Genomic DNA, 20,439 nt, shown 5'->3' with positions numbered 1-20,439 from the left:
TTTCCCTTATTCTGAGTTTCGTAATCTTTCCTTGTTGTCCTGGTCGCCTGTTTGTTGACTGGCCTGGTTTGCCTGGGAGGATTTGCTCCCTGACGGGCTCCCCGCTGCTTGGCTTTGAAGAGAGAGCAAGGCAAGACAGACGCTCTCTCGCTCTCACTCTCTCTCGCTGTTGGTAACGAGGCCCACAGGGCGCGAGACTGGAAAGAGGGTCACGGGCACAGCCTGGGGACTGGTGGGGCAGTCGCAGGACCTTGGGAATGGGGGTGGGTGGGTGATGGGCTTTGGACAGTCGGGTGAGGGGTGGGCTTCACCTCAGCAAGAGCCAGAAGGTTCTGTTGAACATCTCAAATCCAACCCTGTTCCTCAGAAAGGGAAACTGAGGCCAGAGGCAGGAGGTAGGTGATCCGAGGCCCTAGAACCTCTAACAGCACGACCAGGACTCACCCAGGGCAAGGACTTCTGCTGCCCAGCCCGGGGCTTGTCACCAAGGAGGCTGCCAGAATGTTTGTGAACCGAGAAAATGGCCAGAGCCCTTTGCCCAAATCTTCGTTGGGAGGAAGGAAGCAGAGGGGGAGCTGGGCACCCTGGGCAGACCTCGAAGGTGGACAGGCCTCTACCACTGTGAGCACCTGCTAATAATCATCCCCTCCCCCCGGGCTGTGAATGGCGGGACGGGGCTCCTGAGGGCCCGTCCCAAGGTGGGGAAGGAGAGGGCATGCTAATGACGCCCTTGCAGACCCAGCACCAGGGCCCACGGGTCAGCAGCCCCCCAGGAGGGAATGAGAAGCACCCGCAGTGAGGCCAGAGGCAGCGTCTCTCGGGCCAGCTGACAAAGCCACTGACCTGATAGTCCAGAGACATGTGTAGAAGCCTCGTCCCAGCCGAGGAGCCTAGACCAGGGCCGGACCCCCCATCCTGGGGGACGGGGTAATGAGTGGTGGCCGAAGTGATCCACAGGCCTTCAAAGGCCACCGTGGAAACCAGTCTCCTATCCTAGGCACCCAGGTTCCCATCCAGAGCATTGAGGCCCAGGGAGACTTGGTCCTGGGGACCGGGATGGACCCCGAATAAGTGGTCCAGGCACTGGGACCTTGGCAAGTGGCAGCAGAGGGCTCTGGGCTCTCCCCCAAGCTACTAGCTTCCCCATCTGACTCGGGCGTTCCGTGAGGCCTGGGTGACACGCTGGGCGTCGAAGGACAGCACCCCGGGTCGGGGAGGCCTGCTGGGGGTCTGCAGCCCGAGGGGGGGGCACGGAGTCCACCGCCCCTTCCGGCACCCGCAGCCTGCCCAGGGTGGAGGAGGGAGGTGCCTTCTGGGCTGAACCAGCAGCTTCCTCCTCTTGCCAAGTTCAACCGTGTAGAGTCCAGTTAATCTAGGTCTTAGCAAGAGCCTCCTCCGCTTCCTTTCTCCTCAGGCCAGAGTTCCCCCCCCCCCCCGGAGAGAGCCAAGTCCCCTAGGACGAAGGACAAGACCAACATCCGTCCTTCCTGCCTCGGTCTCCCCACACAGGCCTGGACCACAGAGCCTCAAATGCATGCAGAAAGCATGGCCTGGGTGACCTCTCCCCACCACCGCTGCCCACCCCATCCCATGGAACCTGAGACCCAGTCCATCTAGAAAGCCCTGCCTGCCTGGCCTGGGCTGCCCTCCCCCCACTTCCGAGAGGGGTTCCACTCCTGTTACTCCTATCGTCCTCCCCCTTGGCACTCAGCCGGGCCCCCAAGTCCCGGCCGAGCCCCCTTGAAACCAGCCAGCTAGGGAATGGGGGCGTCAGGCAGGGAATCTGGGAAGCATGGGTCAGCCCCTGGAGTCTGGGAAATGGTTTCTCCCCAGCCCTCTGGGCCCGGATGGGACTTAGGGGCTCAGTGAGAGCAGTCAGACAGGCCTGGGTTTGAATTTCTTGTCAGCCGGTGTGGACAAGTGATTTACTGGCTCTGAGCCTCAGTTTCTGCATCTGCAAAATGGGGATAAGCATGATCCCTTCCTGCCACGGTTGTGGGGACTGAGATATTACATCAGGACAAAGTCCTCCCCACGGTGCTTGGCACAAGCCTCACCCAGTGAGTTTGCCGGAAGGTGGCTGTGGGACAAGGAGTGTCAGAGGAGTCTAGAGATGACACCAATGGTCCCAGAATGCCCTCTCCTCCCTCTGTCTGCTTAATTCCCCAGGCAGGTCAGATGGTGGCAGAGAGGGAGCCCCTCCCCCGACACATGCACATTCATAGAGACCCCCAGCCACAGCCCCAGAAGCTCTAAGGGACCCCGCAGACAGCGCCCCCACCTCAGAACCAGGTGTCCCCCCAAAAGACCTAGCAGAGCAGGTGGGCCTAAGGCTGACCATCACAGCCCCCAGCAGCCCCAGACACCTGCCTTCTAGAACGGCCAGAGGAAGCAGCTCTCTCCCCGGCCGGCAGGACTCAGATAATAATACAAAATCTCTCTCTGTTTGACTTTGGAGGCCTTGACGAGGCAGGAACTTTTCCTCGTGCCTGGACACCTCACGCAAGGGCCTGGGGAGACGGGACAAGATGGTCCCTGTGGATGAGCTGGTGGTGCTTCTCCTCCCGGGCTGGGGACAGCAGCACCACTTGCCAGGACCTAAAAGCCACCCCTGTCTCTGCCTCACTCTGTCCCTTCTCCATCTCTGTCTCCATATCCCACCCCTAACCAGTGCCCGCCCACATGCAGAGAGGCAATGAGGAGCAATGGTCAAGGACCCGGCTTTGGAGCCAGACTGCCTGATTTGAACCCAGCTCTGCCACCCAAAGGCTCAGTGGACCTGAAGCCTCAGGCTCCCCGTCTGGAAAATGGGTCGGTGATAACAACGGTACCTCCCTCACAAGGGAGGCTGGAATGAATTAACACAAGCCAAGCCCTCAGAACGGTATCCGGCCCACAGTAAAGACTCAATAAATGCTACCCCTTGTGATTTTTTTTATTTGTGTCTCCGTCTTGAATGTTTGTTGAGTCAAATTTTCCGTGGGTAAAGGAGGTAGAGAAGGAGGCATGAAGCTCTGCGGTTTCAACTGCCTGATGCCCCGGGTCCTCCGGGCTGGAGGCTACGGCATTGAAGGATTCCTTTCAACTGGGGCCAGTGATGCTCTGATAAAGCTTGACCACAGGATGCAAAATCGGTGGGCTCTGTGCTCACACCCCCAGGCCTCGGAGGCTGGGCCAGCGGCGGAGCAGAGAGCATTCCGGGCAGGGAGACAGCAAGGCCTTCGGCCCAGGCCACAGGCTAGAGACACTTGCCTGCATTCTCAGGGCGCTCTCCCCCCCCCCCGCTTCCTCCCTCCGTCCTATGTACCTGGTAGCTGTTTGTACCTCCGGTCACAGGAAGCTCAGAGTCTGAGAAGGCAGCATTTCAGAAGCCTAGAATCTTGGAATAATGGGGCTTGGGCCTGGCGCTAGGAGCTCACTAGCCCAATGACAGTGACAAGGCTCCTACGCCTTACTCGTTAGGGCCCCATGTCCCCTCAAAAGGGCAGTCTGAGGAGGAACCAGTCCAGGCCGCCCCTGGGCAATTCCCATGACCCACAAGTTTCCTCCAACCCAGGCCTGCGTCCCTCCCCCCTGGCTGCCCCCACGAAGTCTGTGCTGCATGGCAGCCTGCTTCCCTCGGGCAACCTCCTTTTCTAAGCTCTCCTCTCTGAGTCTGGGGCCCCTGGGGAGACGTCTGCCCCCATCCTGCTGAGCACCCCCATTGGCTGGGAATTGAGGAAGAGAAGGGAAGTGACAGCCAGACACAGCGTGTGAGGTGGGCTTCGTGACAGGGACCCAGGATGGTCCCCCAGAGCTAGTGACACGCCCCGCGGCATCCTGGGCGCCGTGGGGAGGGGCAGGCGGGCAGAGGACGCTGGGGGCCCCAGAGGCTCTTTCAAGCAATGCCAAGGGCTGCAGGGTGAGTTGCTGCAGAGTGGCAGCTGTCACCACTTCTGGCAAGGGACATGTGTCCACGTTATGTCAAAACTGGGCTACTCCCGAGGCAGCTCCCAGAGGAAGTCCTAGGAGCCGTGTCATCCAGAAAGGAAGAATGAGCCCTCTGTGCGTAAGACCCCGGCCTCGGGGAGGGAACCCCAGGCAGCACGGGAAGGCGGAGCGACCACAGGGCTCCAGCCCTCCAGATGTGCGCCAGCATCCGCTGTGGAGACAGGGCGGAGCGGCAACCAGGGGCCCAGATGGGCCGCATTAACCTGGGAGCAGGCTCTTCGGGGCCCAGATGCTCCGTGTTTAGCCGGCTAGCCGGCTTTGGGCTCCAGATGTGGGTCTGGGGTGGGGGCGGACACAGCTCCAGATGGATGCGGTCTATCCCCAAGGTCTATCTATTCCCTGCAGCGCTCAGCTGCAGCAGCCGGACGTGGGGGCCTGGGGCTTCGGGGGCTGGAACAAGGGGCCTCCACACTTACCCTCTCCAGCACCCCAAACCCCAGGGCCAAGAAGCGTTCTGACTCTGACTCAGGAGCCACAGAGCCTGAAGGCTTACGCCTCATTGCATGAGCAGGGAAGGCCCAATGACCTGTCCAGGGTCACACAAGCCGGGGACAGGCAGGACCCCAACTTGAAGCAGAGGGTCTGAGGGAGAGGACACTTCGGGGACGGATGCTTGCCTCTCCCTCCCACACAGATGCTCCCAGGCTCCCACAGTTAGGTGACCTGGACCTCCTAGTTCAAGCATCGAGAGGAGACACTGCCCTGACCTTTGAGACGGGGTCTGTGGGGTGGGCGACATAGTCCAGCCCCAGGGGAATCTCCGAGGAGCTGGCCGCCCCTCGGCCTCCCCCCTAGTCCATTTGGAACGTGGAGGGACGGGAACATGGCCGGGCAGAGGACCCGAGCTGACCTGACCTGAGCCCCAGGCCCCAGGCACTTAGCCGCCACGTGGAGGTGACAGAAGAGATATTCCTATTTGCTGAGCACCCACCATGTGCCGGATCCTGTGTGAGCCCCTCACCTGCCTCATCGGGGCCTCACAGCTCCCGTGCAGGGTGTGGGGTCCTCATCTTCCAAACGGGCAGCTCCCAGAAGAGCCACCTGTCTGAGACCACCTGGCCAGGCCAGGCAGAGCCAGGCAGGGCCGGAGAAGCACCAGGCACCTGCTGCTGGCCAGGGCTCGGGCACGGACGTGGGGCTGTGCAGGCTGGTGGCTCAACATGGCGTCTGGGGAGAAGGAACCCGGGCGTGGCCCTCTACCTGGGGCCTGGCTCTCCTGTCCCCATATAGCACATCTGCCCTTTATGGTGGGACGGCCACAAACCCAGAGACCCCTGCCTGAGCCCCAGGCATGCAGCAGCCGCTCCCACCACCCAGGGGGGCTCTGGCCTAGAGAACTGGAGGTTCTCAGTGTCCCCTCCTCAAGGTCAGGAACCGCCCCCTTCCCACCCCCTTGCCCCAGGCCCTAGACGTACTGCTGACAGAGCCGGGTGAGGGCAAAGGGCAGGCCCTCAGGAAAGGCCCTCGCCTCTAAGCTTTAGTCACCATATCTGCACACTGGCCCCACTCTGGCCTCTGAGCCGGGAGGGCACTGAGGCTGCAGGGGGCAGAAGTCGGAGGCCAGGCCCAGCTGAGCACAGGGGAGCTACCAGGAGACCTGGCCTAGGAAAAGGCTCTGAGTGGATACAGCTCGTGGGCCCCAGCTGCGGGGAGGGGAACAGGCACAGCTACCGCCCCCCCCCCCTGCCCCAGGGCAGGCGGGCATCCCGCAGGCTCCTTCTAACCCCACCCCAGCAAAGCCACCCAGGGGAGGGACAGCAGGACAGCACAGCCTGGCCTGGGAGGGGAGACCGGCTGGGGGAGCGGGCCGAGGCACAGAAACGAATTGGTTATGTCAGGAGAGCGTTCTGGGGAGGGGGCCGTGCCTCTCAGCCCCGGCAGCCCCACCTGGGGCCCAGGCCCAACAGACTCTGGCTTGCTTCCGAGTGCAGCCGTGAAGGCCAGGGAGGGGGCTGCTGGGCCGCCGGCAGGGAAGCCTCGGTTGGCCACGGTGGCCAGGAGGACGGGACGAGGATGAGCCCCCACCCCCTGTCGGGCCCCTGTCGGATGCACGGGGGTCCTATGACCTGCAGGGTGCATCCTGGTGGACGTGTAGCCTGGCTGTGCTGGGGAGCAGAGCCCCGGGGACCTCGGGAGGGCTCTCGCCACCCCGTCACTTTCTCTTCTGCCCACACCCCACCCCAGGGCTCCAGGACCCCATGCCCAAATCAGGGGACCCTGATTTCTCACTCGGAAGCTCTGCCTTCCGTCTGCCCAGTGCTCCCCCATTCTGTAAGCTGGACCTGGACAGCACCTCACACTTCTGTCTCCCCTGAGGTCGGGAGGGGGTCAGGAGCTGGGGGACAGGGAACAGCCAGAAAATGAACCCGCTTTTCCCAGGGCTGTATGCTCGGCGGGGGGGGGGGGGGGGGGCACGAGTAGGAACTCAAGGAAGCGAAGGGGGGTCGATGCAAAGCGAGGTCAGTGAAAGGCCAGGGACTCAGGCCGGGGACTGAGGAGGGGGCCCCTCGCAGTCGTGGCCGGGCAGCCAGCGCCCTGTGTGCCTTGGCGGAGCGGGACCCCTGGGCGGCCAGGTATGTAACAATTCCAGCCATTTCCTGCCCTATTAATGAGAAAGGGGCTGATATAAATATACGCTCAGCATAAATAAATACAGGCCAGGCCCGGGACTGCATAGCAGACAGATTGCGTGGAGCTGCTGGCCGGCCCTTCAGCCAATTCCCCCCACCCTGCCCACAGTCCCCCCCTCCTCACTGCCCCCCACTTGTTTTCCTCCGGCGGGCCAGGGCCCCTCCACACACACACACACAGAGGCCTGAGGCAGATGGACTGACCGCCCTTGCCCTAGGCCTCAGAACGGGGATCCGCAGCCCCTGGGAAGGAAGCAGAGGGAGCTGGGGTACCCAGTCCCTCCTGCCTCACGCACAGACCCGATGACAGTCCTGTGAGGCCAGACGTGCTGTGATCATGCCTGTTCATAGGTGGGGAAACTGAGGCTCACAGGGTTCAGACACTTGCCTAAGGTTATGCAGCCAGGAAGCTGTGGATCCAGGATTCAAACCCCTGAGGCTTTCTGACTCCAAGGCCTCTGATCTGCCCACTGCGTGCGAGGGGCAGCCAGGGGCAGGGTCTTGCCCCCCCGTCTTTTCTCCCAAACCCCAGTCCCCGGATGCCAGGGTCTCAGAAAGCCCCGGAGGACTTACAGCCAAGGCCTAGACGTGTAGTTCCACAGAGCCAGCCCCCGGCTCGAGTAGGGGGCACACGTAGACCCAGCTCCCCCTGCTCAAGACCACCTCCCCACTGAGGCGTCTAGGTCCGTGGGGCCCCCTCGAGTGCTGGCTAGTTCATGGGGGATCATCTGGTCACAGACACGGAAACCGAGGCCCAGAGAGGGCAGAGCTTCATCTAAGTCACAGGAAGAAGCAAGCCAGACCTACGGAACCTTCTCCTCGGGCCCTGGCCTCGGGGCGGGAAGGCCGTCACCTCTCACAAGCCTCCCCCTGCTCAGAGCTGCCCCAGCTCCTCAGCCTGGACGCTGCCCGGGGCAGACTCGGCGTCAGCCTGTGTCCTAAAACCCAGCGGGGGGCCCTTCCCTGGGCACATATCAGCAACAGCAGGGAGAAACCCAGGTCCAGAGAGGTTAAGAGCCTGACAGTGCTGATCTGGGGCCAGAGCGCAGGGCCTGTGGTACATGCCTCTCTTGTAAACCCAGTTCCAATGCCCCCTCCTTCAGGAAGCCTTCCCAGCCGCAGCAGCCCAAAGGATGGGTTCCCAATCTGCCTTTGGACCTACTCTACCTTCCAGGCCTTGAGGTACTTAGCGGGCACTTAGCCCAGGCAGCCACACTGGAGGCCCCCCTGCAGAGCCCCTATGTGGAAAGTACACGTCGGGCCTTTGCCAGCTGGGGCCTCCTTCCCGCCAGCAGCTGAGGACGTGGGGGCCGGCTGTGTGTGGGGGGCAAGCTGAGCAGGTGGGCACGCTCAGGGCAGCAGCGTCCTGAGTCCCGGCTGGTCTGTCGGCCCCACCCTGCACCCCAGGTCCAAGGCCAGGCGAGGCCCTCGCCCTCTGCCAGCCTTGGCCAACGGCCCCGGCCCCGGTCCCTTAAGCCCCAGAGACGTCAACCCCAAGACCGGAGCATGTGGCAGGTGGAGAGTCAGAGAGGAGCTCTCTGGGACCGGGGCCACCTCCCACCTGCACCCCTCGCTGCCCCCAGGCCGTTCCTCTGGGGCTCACCCCCTCCAGAACCCCAGGGTGGGAAGGGCCGAACTGGAAGCTGCCCTGAGAGCTCAGTGCAGCCATTCGAAAGGACAAGACGTCCACGCGGACCGCCTCAGGAATGGGTGCGTGGCAGGTCATCAAAGGCAGAAAAGTCTGTTGCCTACTGACGTGCATGGTTCGGTGGGGTCCCTGCCAGAGACCCCTCTACAGATGTGTCGTGTGAGCACGCGTGCAGGTTTGCGTGAATGCAACGACTCACGGCCAGAAAGGAGCCTTTTTTCTCTCAAGTTTTGAACCAGGGAGGAAGGACGCATTTTTACCTTAACACGTCCGAATTGTGGGTGATTTTGTAAAAGTTTAGAAGGAGGGGCGCCTGGGTGGCTCAGTTATTTAAGCGTCCGACTTCGGCTCGGGTCACGATCTCGCAGTTCGTGGGTTCAAGCCCCACGTCGGGCTCTGTGCTGACAGCTCAGAGCCTGGAGCCAAAGTCGGATTCTGTGCCTCCCTCTCTCTCTGACCCCTCTCCCGCTTGCAGTCTGTCTCTCTCTCTCTCTCTCTCTCTCTCAAAAATAAATAAACATAAAATAATTTTTTTTTAATTTAGTAAAAGGAAAAATACTAGTATTACATATGCAGTCTGGCCAGTAGCCGCTGGCCAGGGCTATGCAAGCCTGCCTGCTGGTCCCGGCCTCCAGCCCATCGCCCAGCCCCCTCCTGGCTTCTGTCCCTTCCCCCCTCCCTGCCCCCACCATGTGCAAGCCCACCACCCTTCCTGTCCCCTTTCGCCCTTGAGACCCCGCTCCGCCTGCCCCCCTCCCTTGCTGCCAGTACCCCAAGCCCCACAGGCCACAGTCCTGTCAAGCACCACCTTGGTCCCTGGCAGCTCAAGACCCATGCAGCTCCAGATGACTGCCCTGGGGCCTCCTTCCCATTCCCCGGGTCCCCAGCCTCAGCGGTGAGCCAACTTCACACACTTCAGCGCCCAGCTTCCCCTGCACATCGTGTGTTCTGGAATCCCAGTCACATTTACTCCAGCACCAAGGCCTCGAGGGCCCTCCTTCCCAGCAGATGTTCTGCCTCGCTGGCCAGATGGGAGCCCTTCAGATGTCTCCCCCCACGGGCAGGCCAAGCCTGCTCCTCAGACTCAGGGAAAGGGCCCAGAAGTCCCCCCCCCCAACACCTACCCTGGGCCATCTGCAGGTTCATATGGGAGACAGGGCAGGAATCTGGCCCTAATTTCCCTGGGAACCAGAACGCAGAAGGCGAACATAGGACAGAATTGTCTGGAATGTCTGCCCACCCTCACACCACCCTCGGGCTTGGGAGTGAGTGGAGGGTGATTGCTAACTCCCATGAAACCATCCTTTCCCTTCCTTCTCACAGAATCACTGGCTTAAGGACAGGGTGGGTGTCTGACCCACTATAGCCTGAGCTTGCCCAGCTCAGATTGGCTGAGATTTGGGATGTTTCCCTCTCCCTGGAGGAGATGGATAGATGGAGGGATCTGTGGATGGATTTGTGGATGAGTGGTAGATGGATGGTAAGTAGGTGGTTGGGTAAGCAGGCAAAGGAATGAATGGATGAGGGGGTGGGCAGATGGATGGATGGATGGATGGATGGATGGGCAGATGGGCACATGGATGGATGAATGGATGGATGGATGGATGTGATGGACAGATGGTTGGATGGGTGGATGGATGGGCAGATGTCTGGATTGATGGATGGCTGGCTGGCTGGCTGGCTGAATGGATGGATGGATAGATGGGTGGATAGGTGGATGGATGGATGGATGGATGGATGGATGGATGGATGGATGAGTGGGAAACTGAGTGGCTAAGAGTGTAAATGAATGGATGGGCTAGCTGCAGACCGGCTCAGGAAGAACTGCGTCTCAAAAGGAACTTTCTAAATCTCTGAAATGTGAGGCCTTGGCACCCCCCAGAGGCCAGAGTCTCTAACAACTCATGTCCCTTAAAGCCCTGAGAATCAGGGGCACAGACCTAGAGAAGGTTAGAGGTTCTGAAAAACAAAAAAAAAATCTAGTTCCACTGCTGGAACTTTCCCTGACTTACTCTGGGATCTTGGGAATGTTCAACCCTTCTGAGGTTCAATTTTCTCATCTGGAAAATTGAGCTAATCAAACCTGATGCCTGTGATGTTAGGAGATTTAAACAAAATCATGTACGTAAAGTGTCTGAGAGGGTCATCTGGCATATATCAGGTGCCCACAGAATGCGATTTCCTTCCGAGGGGCAGCCCTAGGGCACACGTGCGCGTGTGCATGCACATACACACACACACACACACACACACACACACACACACACCAGTAAAGAAGAAGGGCACGGAGCGAGAAAACCAGACCAGATCCAGAAAGGCAGATGGGGACACACTTTAATTCTCCAGGGGTCCCATGCTCTGACAGGGCTGGCCCAGCCTCGGGGCCCGGGCGCTCAGGGCGTGGGGGACTCGGACACGGGCCCTGAGCCCTCCTGGGGCTCAATTTCCTGAGCCTGGGCCAGCTGGGCCGTGTGCTCAAAGGCAGCCTGCAGCAGGCGGGAGGCAAGGCAAGTGGTCCAGGCGACGAGATAGGCCAGGTGCCAGGAGGTGAGCGTGGCTGCGTTCTCCACCCACCAGTACGGACGCTTCAGCAGAGCCAGGAGCTCGGGCACCGCACACTTGTCCAGCAGAGCCTGGAGGGGATAAGCGGACGGGCGGCTGGCCACCAGGAGCTCGCAGGGTGGCAGCGCCCCAGTGCCTCGCCCAGTGCCCCAGGCCTGCCCTCAGCAGCCTACCTTGCTGAGCCACCAGACCACGCTGCGGCCATGGGCCCTCTGGCACAGCCTCCTGGTCAGCAGCAACAGCAGCAACACTACCGGCGTCAGGCTGTGTAGACACGACAGAAGCAGCTCCCTGCAGGTGGCCGCGGACAGGCCTAGCTGCTTCCAGGCCAGGCCCGAGGCCCGCACACAGCCCAGCACGCCGGCCCACGCCAGCCACACGGGGACTGCCATCGGTGCCAGCCCGGCCCGTAGCACCCGGCCCGCGGGGCTGGCTGCAAGCCCAGGGGGTGGGTGGGCCTCGGGGCTGCAGGACCCCCAGGCCTCCTGGGCCAGCCCCGACAGCCAGCGGTTGAAGAAGACAATCTTCAGGAGCAGGAAATTGTAGAGGTGGATGCGGTTCTGGACCAGCTGCGGGAGCAGGGAGAGCCAGCCCATCGTCACCCATCGTCACCGTTGCCGTAGGGGGTGGGGCTACCGGGCCTCCTTCCCTCGAGGCCTCAGTTTCCCCAGCAAGAATGATCCTCATCTGCCCGCCGCTAAGGACTCCACTCTCAGGTGGGGACTGTAGAAGGTGTTTCGTATTACCTTTGATTTTTTTTTTCCCTTGGATTTAAGTGATTATTTACAATACTCTAGACTGAAGGAAGCTGATTTATTATTATTATTATTATTAATTATTACATAAGGAGTGACCATCCCCCCAGCCCTCTGATCCTGCAGGATTTGAACCCTGGGCAGTTTTTTCTCCCAAGCGCCTGGGCTTTCCTGCCCACCAGTTGTCTGTTGAGGGCAGCTGGGGGGCAGAGGGCAGCCAGGGGGTAGAGAGATGTGAGGCATAGGGGCATCACTGTCACACTATGGAGAGGGGTGAAGGAGAGGGAGGGCCCCAAGAAGATCTCCAGGCTTCTGTCCTGGGTGACAGGGTGGATATGATGTCTCCCATCCACTGGGAGAAAAGAGTGCGCTTGGGTGGGGAAAGAGTCTGTAAACGGGAAAGCTCCGCCTGAGTCCTGGGGCTGAACAGCCCAGTCCCTCATCAGAGCCCTAAAGCCCCCAGCCCTGAGTAACGCCAATCCCCTCTGTCTGGACCTCATGTGCCACTGTCCAGAGGACCACCTGGAGCCCTAGGGGACGATGCAGGAGACAGCCATCTGGGGGTGGCCATGTGCCCCACCGTGGGCACCGTGGCTTAGGGATGGGGCTCCTGAGAGCTGTCAGATCACTCCAGGCAGGCGGGCAGTCACCCAGTTCTACAGGCTGGGCCAGGCCCATGGGCTCCAACAGCCCTGAGGTGGCTGTGGATGGCTGGGTGGACCCCCCCCAGTGACCCCCGTTCCCCACTCACCAGCACCGAGAGCTTCACCACCAGCAGCAGAATCCCCAAGAGGCTGCATCTGACAGGAGGAACGGCCTCCATGTCTGGCCCTTCTCCCCTTCGTCCAGCTGGGAGAGGGAGGGTGACCTCACAGATACCGCAGGGTGGGGGCCAAGTTACCGTGGGGACCCAGTTGCCACAAGAGACCCCCTTTTACCTGCCTCCCGCCTCTCCAGGGCACAAAAAGCAGGATACTTTTCTTCTATGCTCTGTCCCCTTCCCGACTGGAGACGGCCCTGGGGACATCGACTCCATATCTGGCCCGCCCACATCCCTGGAAATCCCAAAGTATTCAAGGCCTGGGAAATAGAAATCTTGATTCCCCAAGGCCACAGGTGACACAGTATTTGGAGGCAGATGGAAAAGCTCCTTCCCCATTCCCCCACCCCCACCCTCGCCACAAAGAGGAAAAATGAGGTTGTGACTTTTCCTCTCAGACCCTCGTGATACCTGAGACTCTGCTAGAGGAGGACAGGGGAGGAAAGTTGTGCTGACCTAAAGGCCCCAGGGTTCAGGAGAGAGGCAGAGGCTGCAGGAAAGGGGACAGTTTGCTGAGCTAGCCCGCTCAGGGCAACCAGGAGGCCACAGGCTGCCTGGAGCATCCCTGGAAGTTTGCAGGAGGCTGGGATTAGGAGCAAAGGCTTCGAATTCTGGGAGAACCAGAACCTTGATCCCAGCATTTCTCACATTGCTTTTCTGTCTGGGTCCCGGCAGGTGGCCCCAGGAGGCTGCGGGAGGAGGCTCTCACGCCTTTTAGAAATGTTTTGAAAGCTCCCCCTCTGCTGGACAGGCTGCCGTAGTGTGGGGCTCAGTGGCTCAGCCCCTCTGTGCCCATCAGAAGGGTGGGCGCCGCCTCAGCCCTTGCACACAGCGTGATTTCAGTCCTCGCCTGCCACCTCAGCCAGGCACCTTGTGCAGGATACAACCTGCCCAACTGGACATGGAAACCTGCCATTATGAATCCCTGGAACACAAAGGATGACCTCTGCCCAGGGCAGTCCTGTTGGCCCCTTTGTTTCCTCTCCTGGGGCAACAGCTGAGGGCTGGAGGGTGCAGCGTGCAAAGTCCCTCCACTCTGTCCTCTGCCTTGCCTCTCCCCCTCCCACCCTCTGTGGCTGCGACATTATGGCACTGGGGGGGTCACTGGGGCTTCAGAAAGGCCTCCTTCCTGTGGGGCGCCTGGGTGGCTCAGTCAGTTGAGCGTCTGACTTTGGCTCAGGTCATGATCTCACGGCTCGTGAGTTCGAGCCCCGCATCGGGCTCTGTGCTGACAGCTCAGAGCCTGGAGCCTGTTTCGGATTCTGTGTCTCCCTCTCTCTCTGACCTTCCCCCATTCATGCTCTGTCTCTCTCTGTCTCAAAAATGAATAAACGTTAAAAAAAATTTTTTTTAATTTTTTTTTTAAAAAAAGAAAAGCCTCCTTGAGCTAAGTTTTGAAGGATGGGTAGGAAGTTCTCAGAGGAAGTGGGAAGGATGGTCCAGACAGAGGGAACAGCATGATTCAAACAATTTCATCTTCCTAGAGCATAAAGTGGGAGGCGGGGAAGAGCACAAGGCAAGTGGTGAGATCGGCAAGGGACACACAGGCCACAGAATATTCTACATGACACAGTGAGAGCCATCAAAAAGCCAAGGCAGCAAGGAGGTTGCTGTGGGCTCCAAGACAGTCCCTTCAGCTCATGAGGAGGTGAGACTAGGGCAAAGGCGTCTGGGGTGGGGGAGGGGAGCTCAAACAGCTCCCAAGCTTGGTCCCCAAGTTAGATTTCAGCAAGGCCTCTCAGTGGCTCGGCGCTTGCCCAGACCACAGGAGGGGAGGGACCCAGAGGGGTCTGCAAGGCTGGAAATACAGTGATAGAGGTCAGGACCTCCCCTGACCTAGTCCCGGCCACGCAGTTACCATCGACCAGAAAACCCAGAGTCACCTGGTCGCCTTCCTTCTTCATCTTTCTGCCCAGCCACCTCCAGAGACCAGGACCATAAATTTCTCTCACTACGGTGTCCCATGCCTGGACCAGTGCCAGGTGCACAGTAGGAATTCCACAAATATTTGTTGAATTCATGAGCAAATGAAGGAGTACCTGCCTGGAGATCCCTACCTGCTAGGCTGCGTGTAAGGGCAGCAAGAACTGCTCCATATCAACTCGGATCCTTAGGTGGGGAGCCCTCCACCACTTCCTCTTTCATTCTCAACACCTAGGTTCAAGGCCATCTTGCACTACTGTGCTGTGTAACCTTGGGCAATAACTACCTCCCCGCCCTGGCCCTGTCTGCACCTTGCAGGGTAACGGGGACGACCAGGTGGGATAGCCCAGTTATCAGTGGCCGCCGCCTTGCCCGACGCCAGGGGGCGCCATTCCTCTCCCCATGCCTCCCTGCGCAGACTCCCTTCCCCAGCTCAAGACCCAGGGCTAGAGAAGGGCCGGGAGCCCACTTTGGACTTGCTTCGTTCCTGGTGTTCGAGGTCGCTCGGGTGCTCCCCTGCGGATACAGGACGGCAATGCGACCGCGCGGGGGCAGCAGACACCGGGGGCGCGGGCCCGGCGCACCTGCGCGCGCTGCTGAACTTGGTGGAAAGTTTTGGGTTGCTATGTTGTCCCCTGTTAGTCTGCGAGGCCGGTTTCCCTGTGACAACAACCTTGGGGCATCCTGAGGAGCTCGCCCGGGGCACAGGTAGGTGCTGTCATGGCTGGGTTGTTGGAGGCGAAACCACAAGAAATAATCGTGTTTTTTTTTTTCTTTCTTTCATGTTCCAATATGATTTCATGTTCCAATAGATATTTATTTCATATCTACTTCTTTTTCCCCCCCAGAAAGACACAACAATGATAAATATGCCTTCATACTTATTGGAATTTGTATTTTTTGTTTTCTAAAAATGGCTTTATCGAAGCTACTTAAATGCAAATAATAATAATAATAATGAATTCAGGAGGAACCTAATCCTGGTTAAGGGACAAGATTTTGGAGTCCGTTTGAAAAGACCTCTGACGCTTAATCAAAGGTCTGTGCTTCCGGCCCAAATTCCTTTATCTGTAAAACTGGGATATACTTTGTAGAATCTAGCAGGTGAGGTTGTGTGGGAAGCAGTCAATGAAACAGGGTCTGGGAAGTGCTTTGAGCAGTACCTGCCCCCACCCCCACCTCCACCAGTGCCTGGAGGCGTTGGGGTAAATGAAGTCAGCACCTGTGGATTGAATAGTTGAAAAGTGGGGCACCTGGGTGGCTCAGTCGGTTAAGCGTCCCACTTCAGCTCTGGTCATGATCTCATGGTTCGTGAGTTCAAGCCCCGCATCGGGCTCTGTGCTGAGAGCTCAGAGCCTGGATCCTGTTTCGGATTCTGTGTCTCCCCCTCTCTCTACCCCTCCCCAGCTCACGCTCTGTGTCTGTCTCTCAATAATAAATAAACATTAAACAAATTTTTTAAAAAAAGGAAAAGTTGACTCAAGAATTTTTTGAAGCAAAATAAACTACAAGTTAGACAGAATTGCTTTCAAACACGTGCAAATTTGTGAAAAGAAATTATCTCCAGGGGGCATACACTGTATTGATTCATAAGCCAATAAGTAGACATATTCATTTCAACCAAACCACTTTTAGGTAATTCACTTGGAGGCCAAGGCTAAATTTTGAAATTCTAGAAAAACATGGGCAAATATACCTTAAAATTGATTCAAACTGACACCTTAAAAAAACTCTTAACATAAAAAGTAATAAAAATGCTTTAAAAGTGTTTTTTTTTTTTATTTTTTGAGAGAGAGAGAGAGAGGAGTGGGGCTCACCTGATGGGCTCCAGCTCACAAACGGTGAGATCATGACCTGAGCCAAAGTCAGATGCTTAAAGACTAAACCAGTCTTTTTTTAAGGACATAAAGTTGCCAAACCACCCCAGTGCTCAAAAACAGTCATCCCCCCATAAAAGTTCTGATAAATGGACAAAATGCATAAATGCCAATAACAGATTGCAAAGTCACCCCTGTGAGGTACAAAAATCAACATATGAACAGACATCAATGGGAAATATAGTTTTCACCAATTTGTTTCTTGATCAGTTTGTTTGGAACCAATATGTTTATTTTTTTATTTATTTGAGAGAGAGAGAGAGAACACAAGCAGGGGAGGGGCAGAGAGAGAGAGAGGGAGAGAGAGAGAACACAAGCAGGGGAGGGGCAGAGAGAGAGAGAGGGAGAGAGAGTATCCCAAGCAGGGTCCACATTGTCAGTACAGAGTCCAATGCGAGGCTCGAATTCACAAACCAGGAGATCATGACCTGAGCTGAAGTTGGACGCTTAACTGACTGAGCCACCCAGGCGTCCCAAGAACCAATGTGTTTAGTGTATCTGTTTTCTGCTGGCTCACTTAGACCTCTCTCGGATATTCTCCCACCCACCCATCTTCAACCGCTGCCCCTCTCCCTGCTTGCCCTTTTCTCTACTAGACCTCTTGTGTCCTAAATAAAATGTCCCTCCATCCACTGAAGGACGTTTAGGTTGTTTCCATATCTTGTCTGTTGTGAGGAATGGTGTAATGAACAAGGGGTACAGTTATCTTTTCACGATCCTGATTTCAATTCCTCCGGCTCTATATCCAGACGTGGGATGGCTGGATAATAAAGCAGTTCTATTTTTAATTTTCTGAGGACCTCCATATGTTTTTCATAGTAGCTGTATTCATATGCATTCCAACCTGTGAGAGATAGATAGATAGATACAATGGGATATTATTTGGCCTTTAAGAAGGAAAATTCCCAACAACACGGAATGGAGCTGCGGGACATTATGCTAAGTGAGGTAAGACACAGAAAGGGAAATACTGCATGATCTCACTTATACGTGGAATCTAATGAAGCCAAACTCAGAAACCGACAAAAGAATGGCGGTTGCCAGCCAGAGCCAATAGGCTGGGGTTGGGAGAAGGGGGCTGGTCAAAGGGTACAAAGTTTCCATTATAAAGATGAATAAATTCTAGAGATCTAATGTACAACACAGTGAGCACGGCTAACAATAATACCTTATTGTTTACTTGAAATTTCCTAAGCGGATAGATCTTAAATCTTCTCAACACACATACACCACACACAAAGTCGAGGTGATAGATATGCTAATTTTAGCTGGACTGTGGTGACCATTTCACAATGTATACAGATATTCTTTTTTTTTTATTTTAACGTTTATTTATTTTTGAGACAGAGAGAGACAGAGCATGAACGGGGGAGGGTCAGAGAGAGGGAGACACAGAATCCGAAACAGGCTCCGGGCTCTGAGCTGTCAGCACAGAGCCCGACGCGGGGCTCGAACTCACGGACCGCGAGACCATGACCTGAGCCGAAGTCGGCCGCCTAACCGACTGAGCCACCCAGGCGCCCCTGTCTACGGATCTTCAAAACAGCAGGTTGTGCACCTTCAACATACGCGACTTTTATTAAAAGGAACAAAGGAAAATGTTCCTCGGTGCTCACTCACTCACCTCGCCGTTCAAATCACGTTGTTGCAAAAAAATTCTGTAATCATCTTACCGCCGCCTCCAGCCACTGGCCATTTGCTCCTGCCCCCCCACTCCCCACTGTCACCACCCTGGCCCAAGTGACCGATAAACTCTTTGTTGCTGAATCTGGTGCAGAGACACTGTGAGCAAAGCCAAAAGGTAGCTTTGGCCTGGGAGAAATGTTTGCGACTCACACAGCAGTCCCAGAATCAGTATCCAGAACGGACAGAACATCTAAGGAACTCCTACCAACATAAAGATACAGAAGATGAAATCAAGTGACTGCAGAACACATAGGCAAAGGCAATTCACAGCAGAGGAAACCCAAAGAGCCAATAAACGTGTGCGAAGCTGTCACCCTCCTTAGTAATCGAGGGAAACGCAAAGGAAAACCACAGTGAGATAACTCTCTCCTGCTCGTTTGCAAAGACAAAAAAAGTCTGACAAAAATGTGTCGATGAGTCCGCGGGGGCAACCAGAGCATCAGACGTGACACGCGTCCTGACCTGGCAGTTCCGTTTGTTTCTCAGACTCAGGGGGCCACCCGTGGTAAGAAAGCTGTTATCTGCCGCTGCCTGTTGCACCCGCATGTGAAACCGAAGTGAGTTCACAAGACAGTAATTGCCCTTACTACATGCAGTGTGCGTGCTCTATTCGATCCATTTCACAAGGAACTGAATTGTTTTCCTTACCCCCTACTGGGCTGCCAGCCCCATTTTGTAAAGCACTCCTTCCAGAAGTATTCATTTGTGAACAAAGGAACATGTGCAAGGCTATTTGTGGCAGCAACTTTTCCCATCAATCGGGAAATGGAAATGAATTGGACGGATCTGTTTGAGAGATGACTACGCGGTGGTGACAATGAATGAGATCTGTATACACCAATGTGGAAGGGTCTCAAAAACGTAGTGTTAAGTGATGAAAAGGGGGAAGTCACAGAGTAAGCACTATAAAATGATGGCATTCATATGAATTTTCTCAACCCCATTAGCAACATTATCTTGTTCCGGACATGTGTAGTAAAAATATAAAAACAAGACCCAGAAGGTCCCGCCCATTCAGGGTGGTAGCTGGGTCCCTGGGGCAGCAGAGAGGGGAGAGAGGAATTCAGGGGAAATGTCACCTTCATCTATAATGCCCTCTTTTTCTACATTCACATATTCTGAAGCAATAATGACAAAATGCTAATATTTGTTCATTACGGGTAGCAGATACCTGAAAGTTGAGAACCAGCCAGTCACGCAGAGATCTGAAAGAAGGATGATCCAGACCCCAAAACAGCAGTGCAAATGTCCTGAGGTAACCACGGCATGTTCCAGGAGCAGCAGAGGCTAGGACAGTGGAGTGAGGAGAAAGGTTAGGGAGGAGGATGGTAAAGAATTTGGAATTTAGGTCTTAAGCAGGGGAGTGAGCTCATCAAGTGACTGTGAAAACATCATTCTGGTTGGGCATATTTTGTTAGCTATCAAAACTGAGGGACGAACAAAATACATGGGGATCATTGTGCCAATCTCTTCTTTTGTGTGTTTGGAATTTTCCATAAAAATTTTACAAACAATAATCGATACCACCTGGCTGGCTACTACGAGGAAAATGGACTGTGGGTGGGGGGCAGAGGGGAGGCAGGGAGCCCAGTGAGGAGGCTGCACAAGGGGTCTGGCTGAGAGGGCAGGAGTAAACGGGACCAGAGTGGCCGAGGCGGAAGGGAGAGGTAATAGCATTTGCCGAAGACAGAATGTGGGATGGGGGAATAATGGCCTGGGCTTCGCCCCTGGGTGCATAGTGGTTCTGGAAGACGAGAAGGAGGAGGACAAGGAGGGGCAGGTTTGGGAGTGGGGACAAGGAAAGCCGGGTTTGGGCACGATGCCAGACAGAGGCCCGTGGCCTCCAAGGGGAGATATCAGGTACTCAGAGTCCAGAGTTCAGGGGAGAGTCAGGGCTTGGAGTCGCCTCTTTGGGACTCGCCGGCGTATAAATAGTATTTAAAACCACGGGACAAAATGAGATCATCTGGAAAGTGGGTGCAGATAGAGACCAAAAAAAAAAAAAAAAAGGCCCAGGACTGAGGGGTGGGGCGCTCTCCTACTTGAGAAGGAAGAGGGGAGAGAAGTGAAGAGGCAGGAAAGGAGACAGGAAGAGAGGTTGCTCTTTTGTCCCCACCCCCCTCCCAGCCCCCCCCCCCGCCCCCCCGCAGACCCCACAGCTGTTCAGGCCTCCAGCTCTTGCCCCTGGGCACCTGAGCCCACCCAGTCCACTCCCCACACTGCCTTCTGGGCGTCTTTGTGAAAATGAAGGTCTGACACTGTAACTCCTCACGGCCCATGCAGGGTTAGAGAGCCAGTCCCAGCCTGGTGGCCGGGCCCCCTGTGGCCTGGGCCCCTGCACACGTCAGCCGCACCCCTGCGGATGCTCCCGCCCATCAGACGCAGGTGCACATGTAAGCGCACGCACCTTGTATCAGCAGCCCGTCCCCCTCTCCCTCCTTTCCCCGAGTTGCGTTTCTGACACTTGTGTCCGGAAGCATCCCGACTGGCCCCCACGGCCTCATGCATGCGCACCTCCCACCCTCCCACGCCTGGCCCCCGAAAGCCG

At 56.8% G+C, this 20,439-nt stretch overlaps 1 protein-coding gene across 1 annotated transcript; it reads right to left on the bottom strand.

Moving 5' to 3' along the window:
• Nucleotides 1-10,584: 10,584 nt before the first annotated feature.
• On the bottom strand, nucleotides 10,585-12,633 carry TMEM270 (transmembrane protein 270). Its single transcript, XM_023246605.2, has 3 exons — nucleotides 12,337-12,633; nucleotides 11,004-11,399; nucleotides 10,585-10,901 (listed from the first exon to the last, which is right to left on the bottom strand). The coding sequence occupies exons 1-3, from the start codon at nucleotides 12,406-12,408 to the stop codon at nucleotides 10,662-10,664; spliced, it is 708 nt and encodes a 235-aa protein (XP_023102373.2). The 5' UTR covers nucleotides 12,409-12,633; the 3' UTR covers nucleotides 10,585-10,661.
• Nucleotides 12,634-20,439: the final 7,806 nt, after the last annotated feature.

The sequence above is a fragment of the Felis catus genome, chromosome E3 (assembly GCF_018350175.1).
Source record: "Felis catus isolate Fca126 chromosome E3, F.catus_Fca126_mat1.0, whole genome shotgun sequence".
NCBI lineage: Eukaryota > Metazoa > Chordata > Mammalia > Carnivora > Felidae > Felis > Felis catus.
The sequence above is the reverse complement of the archived record's forward strand: the minus strand, read 5'-3'. Positions and strand labels throughout refer to the sequence as shown.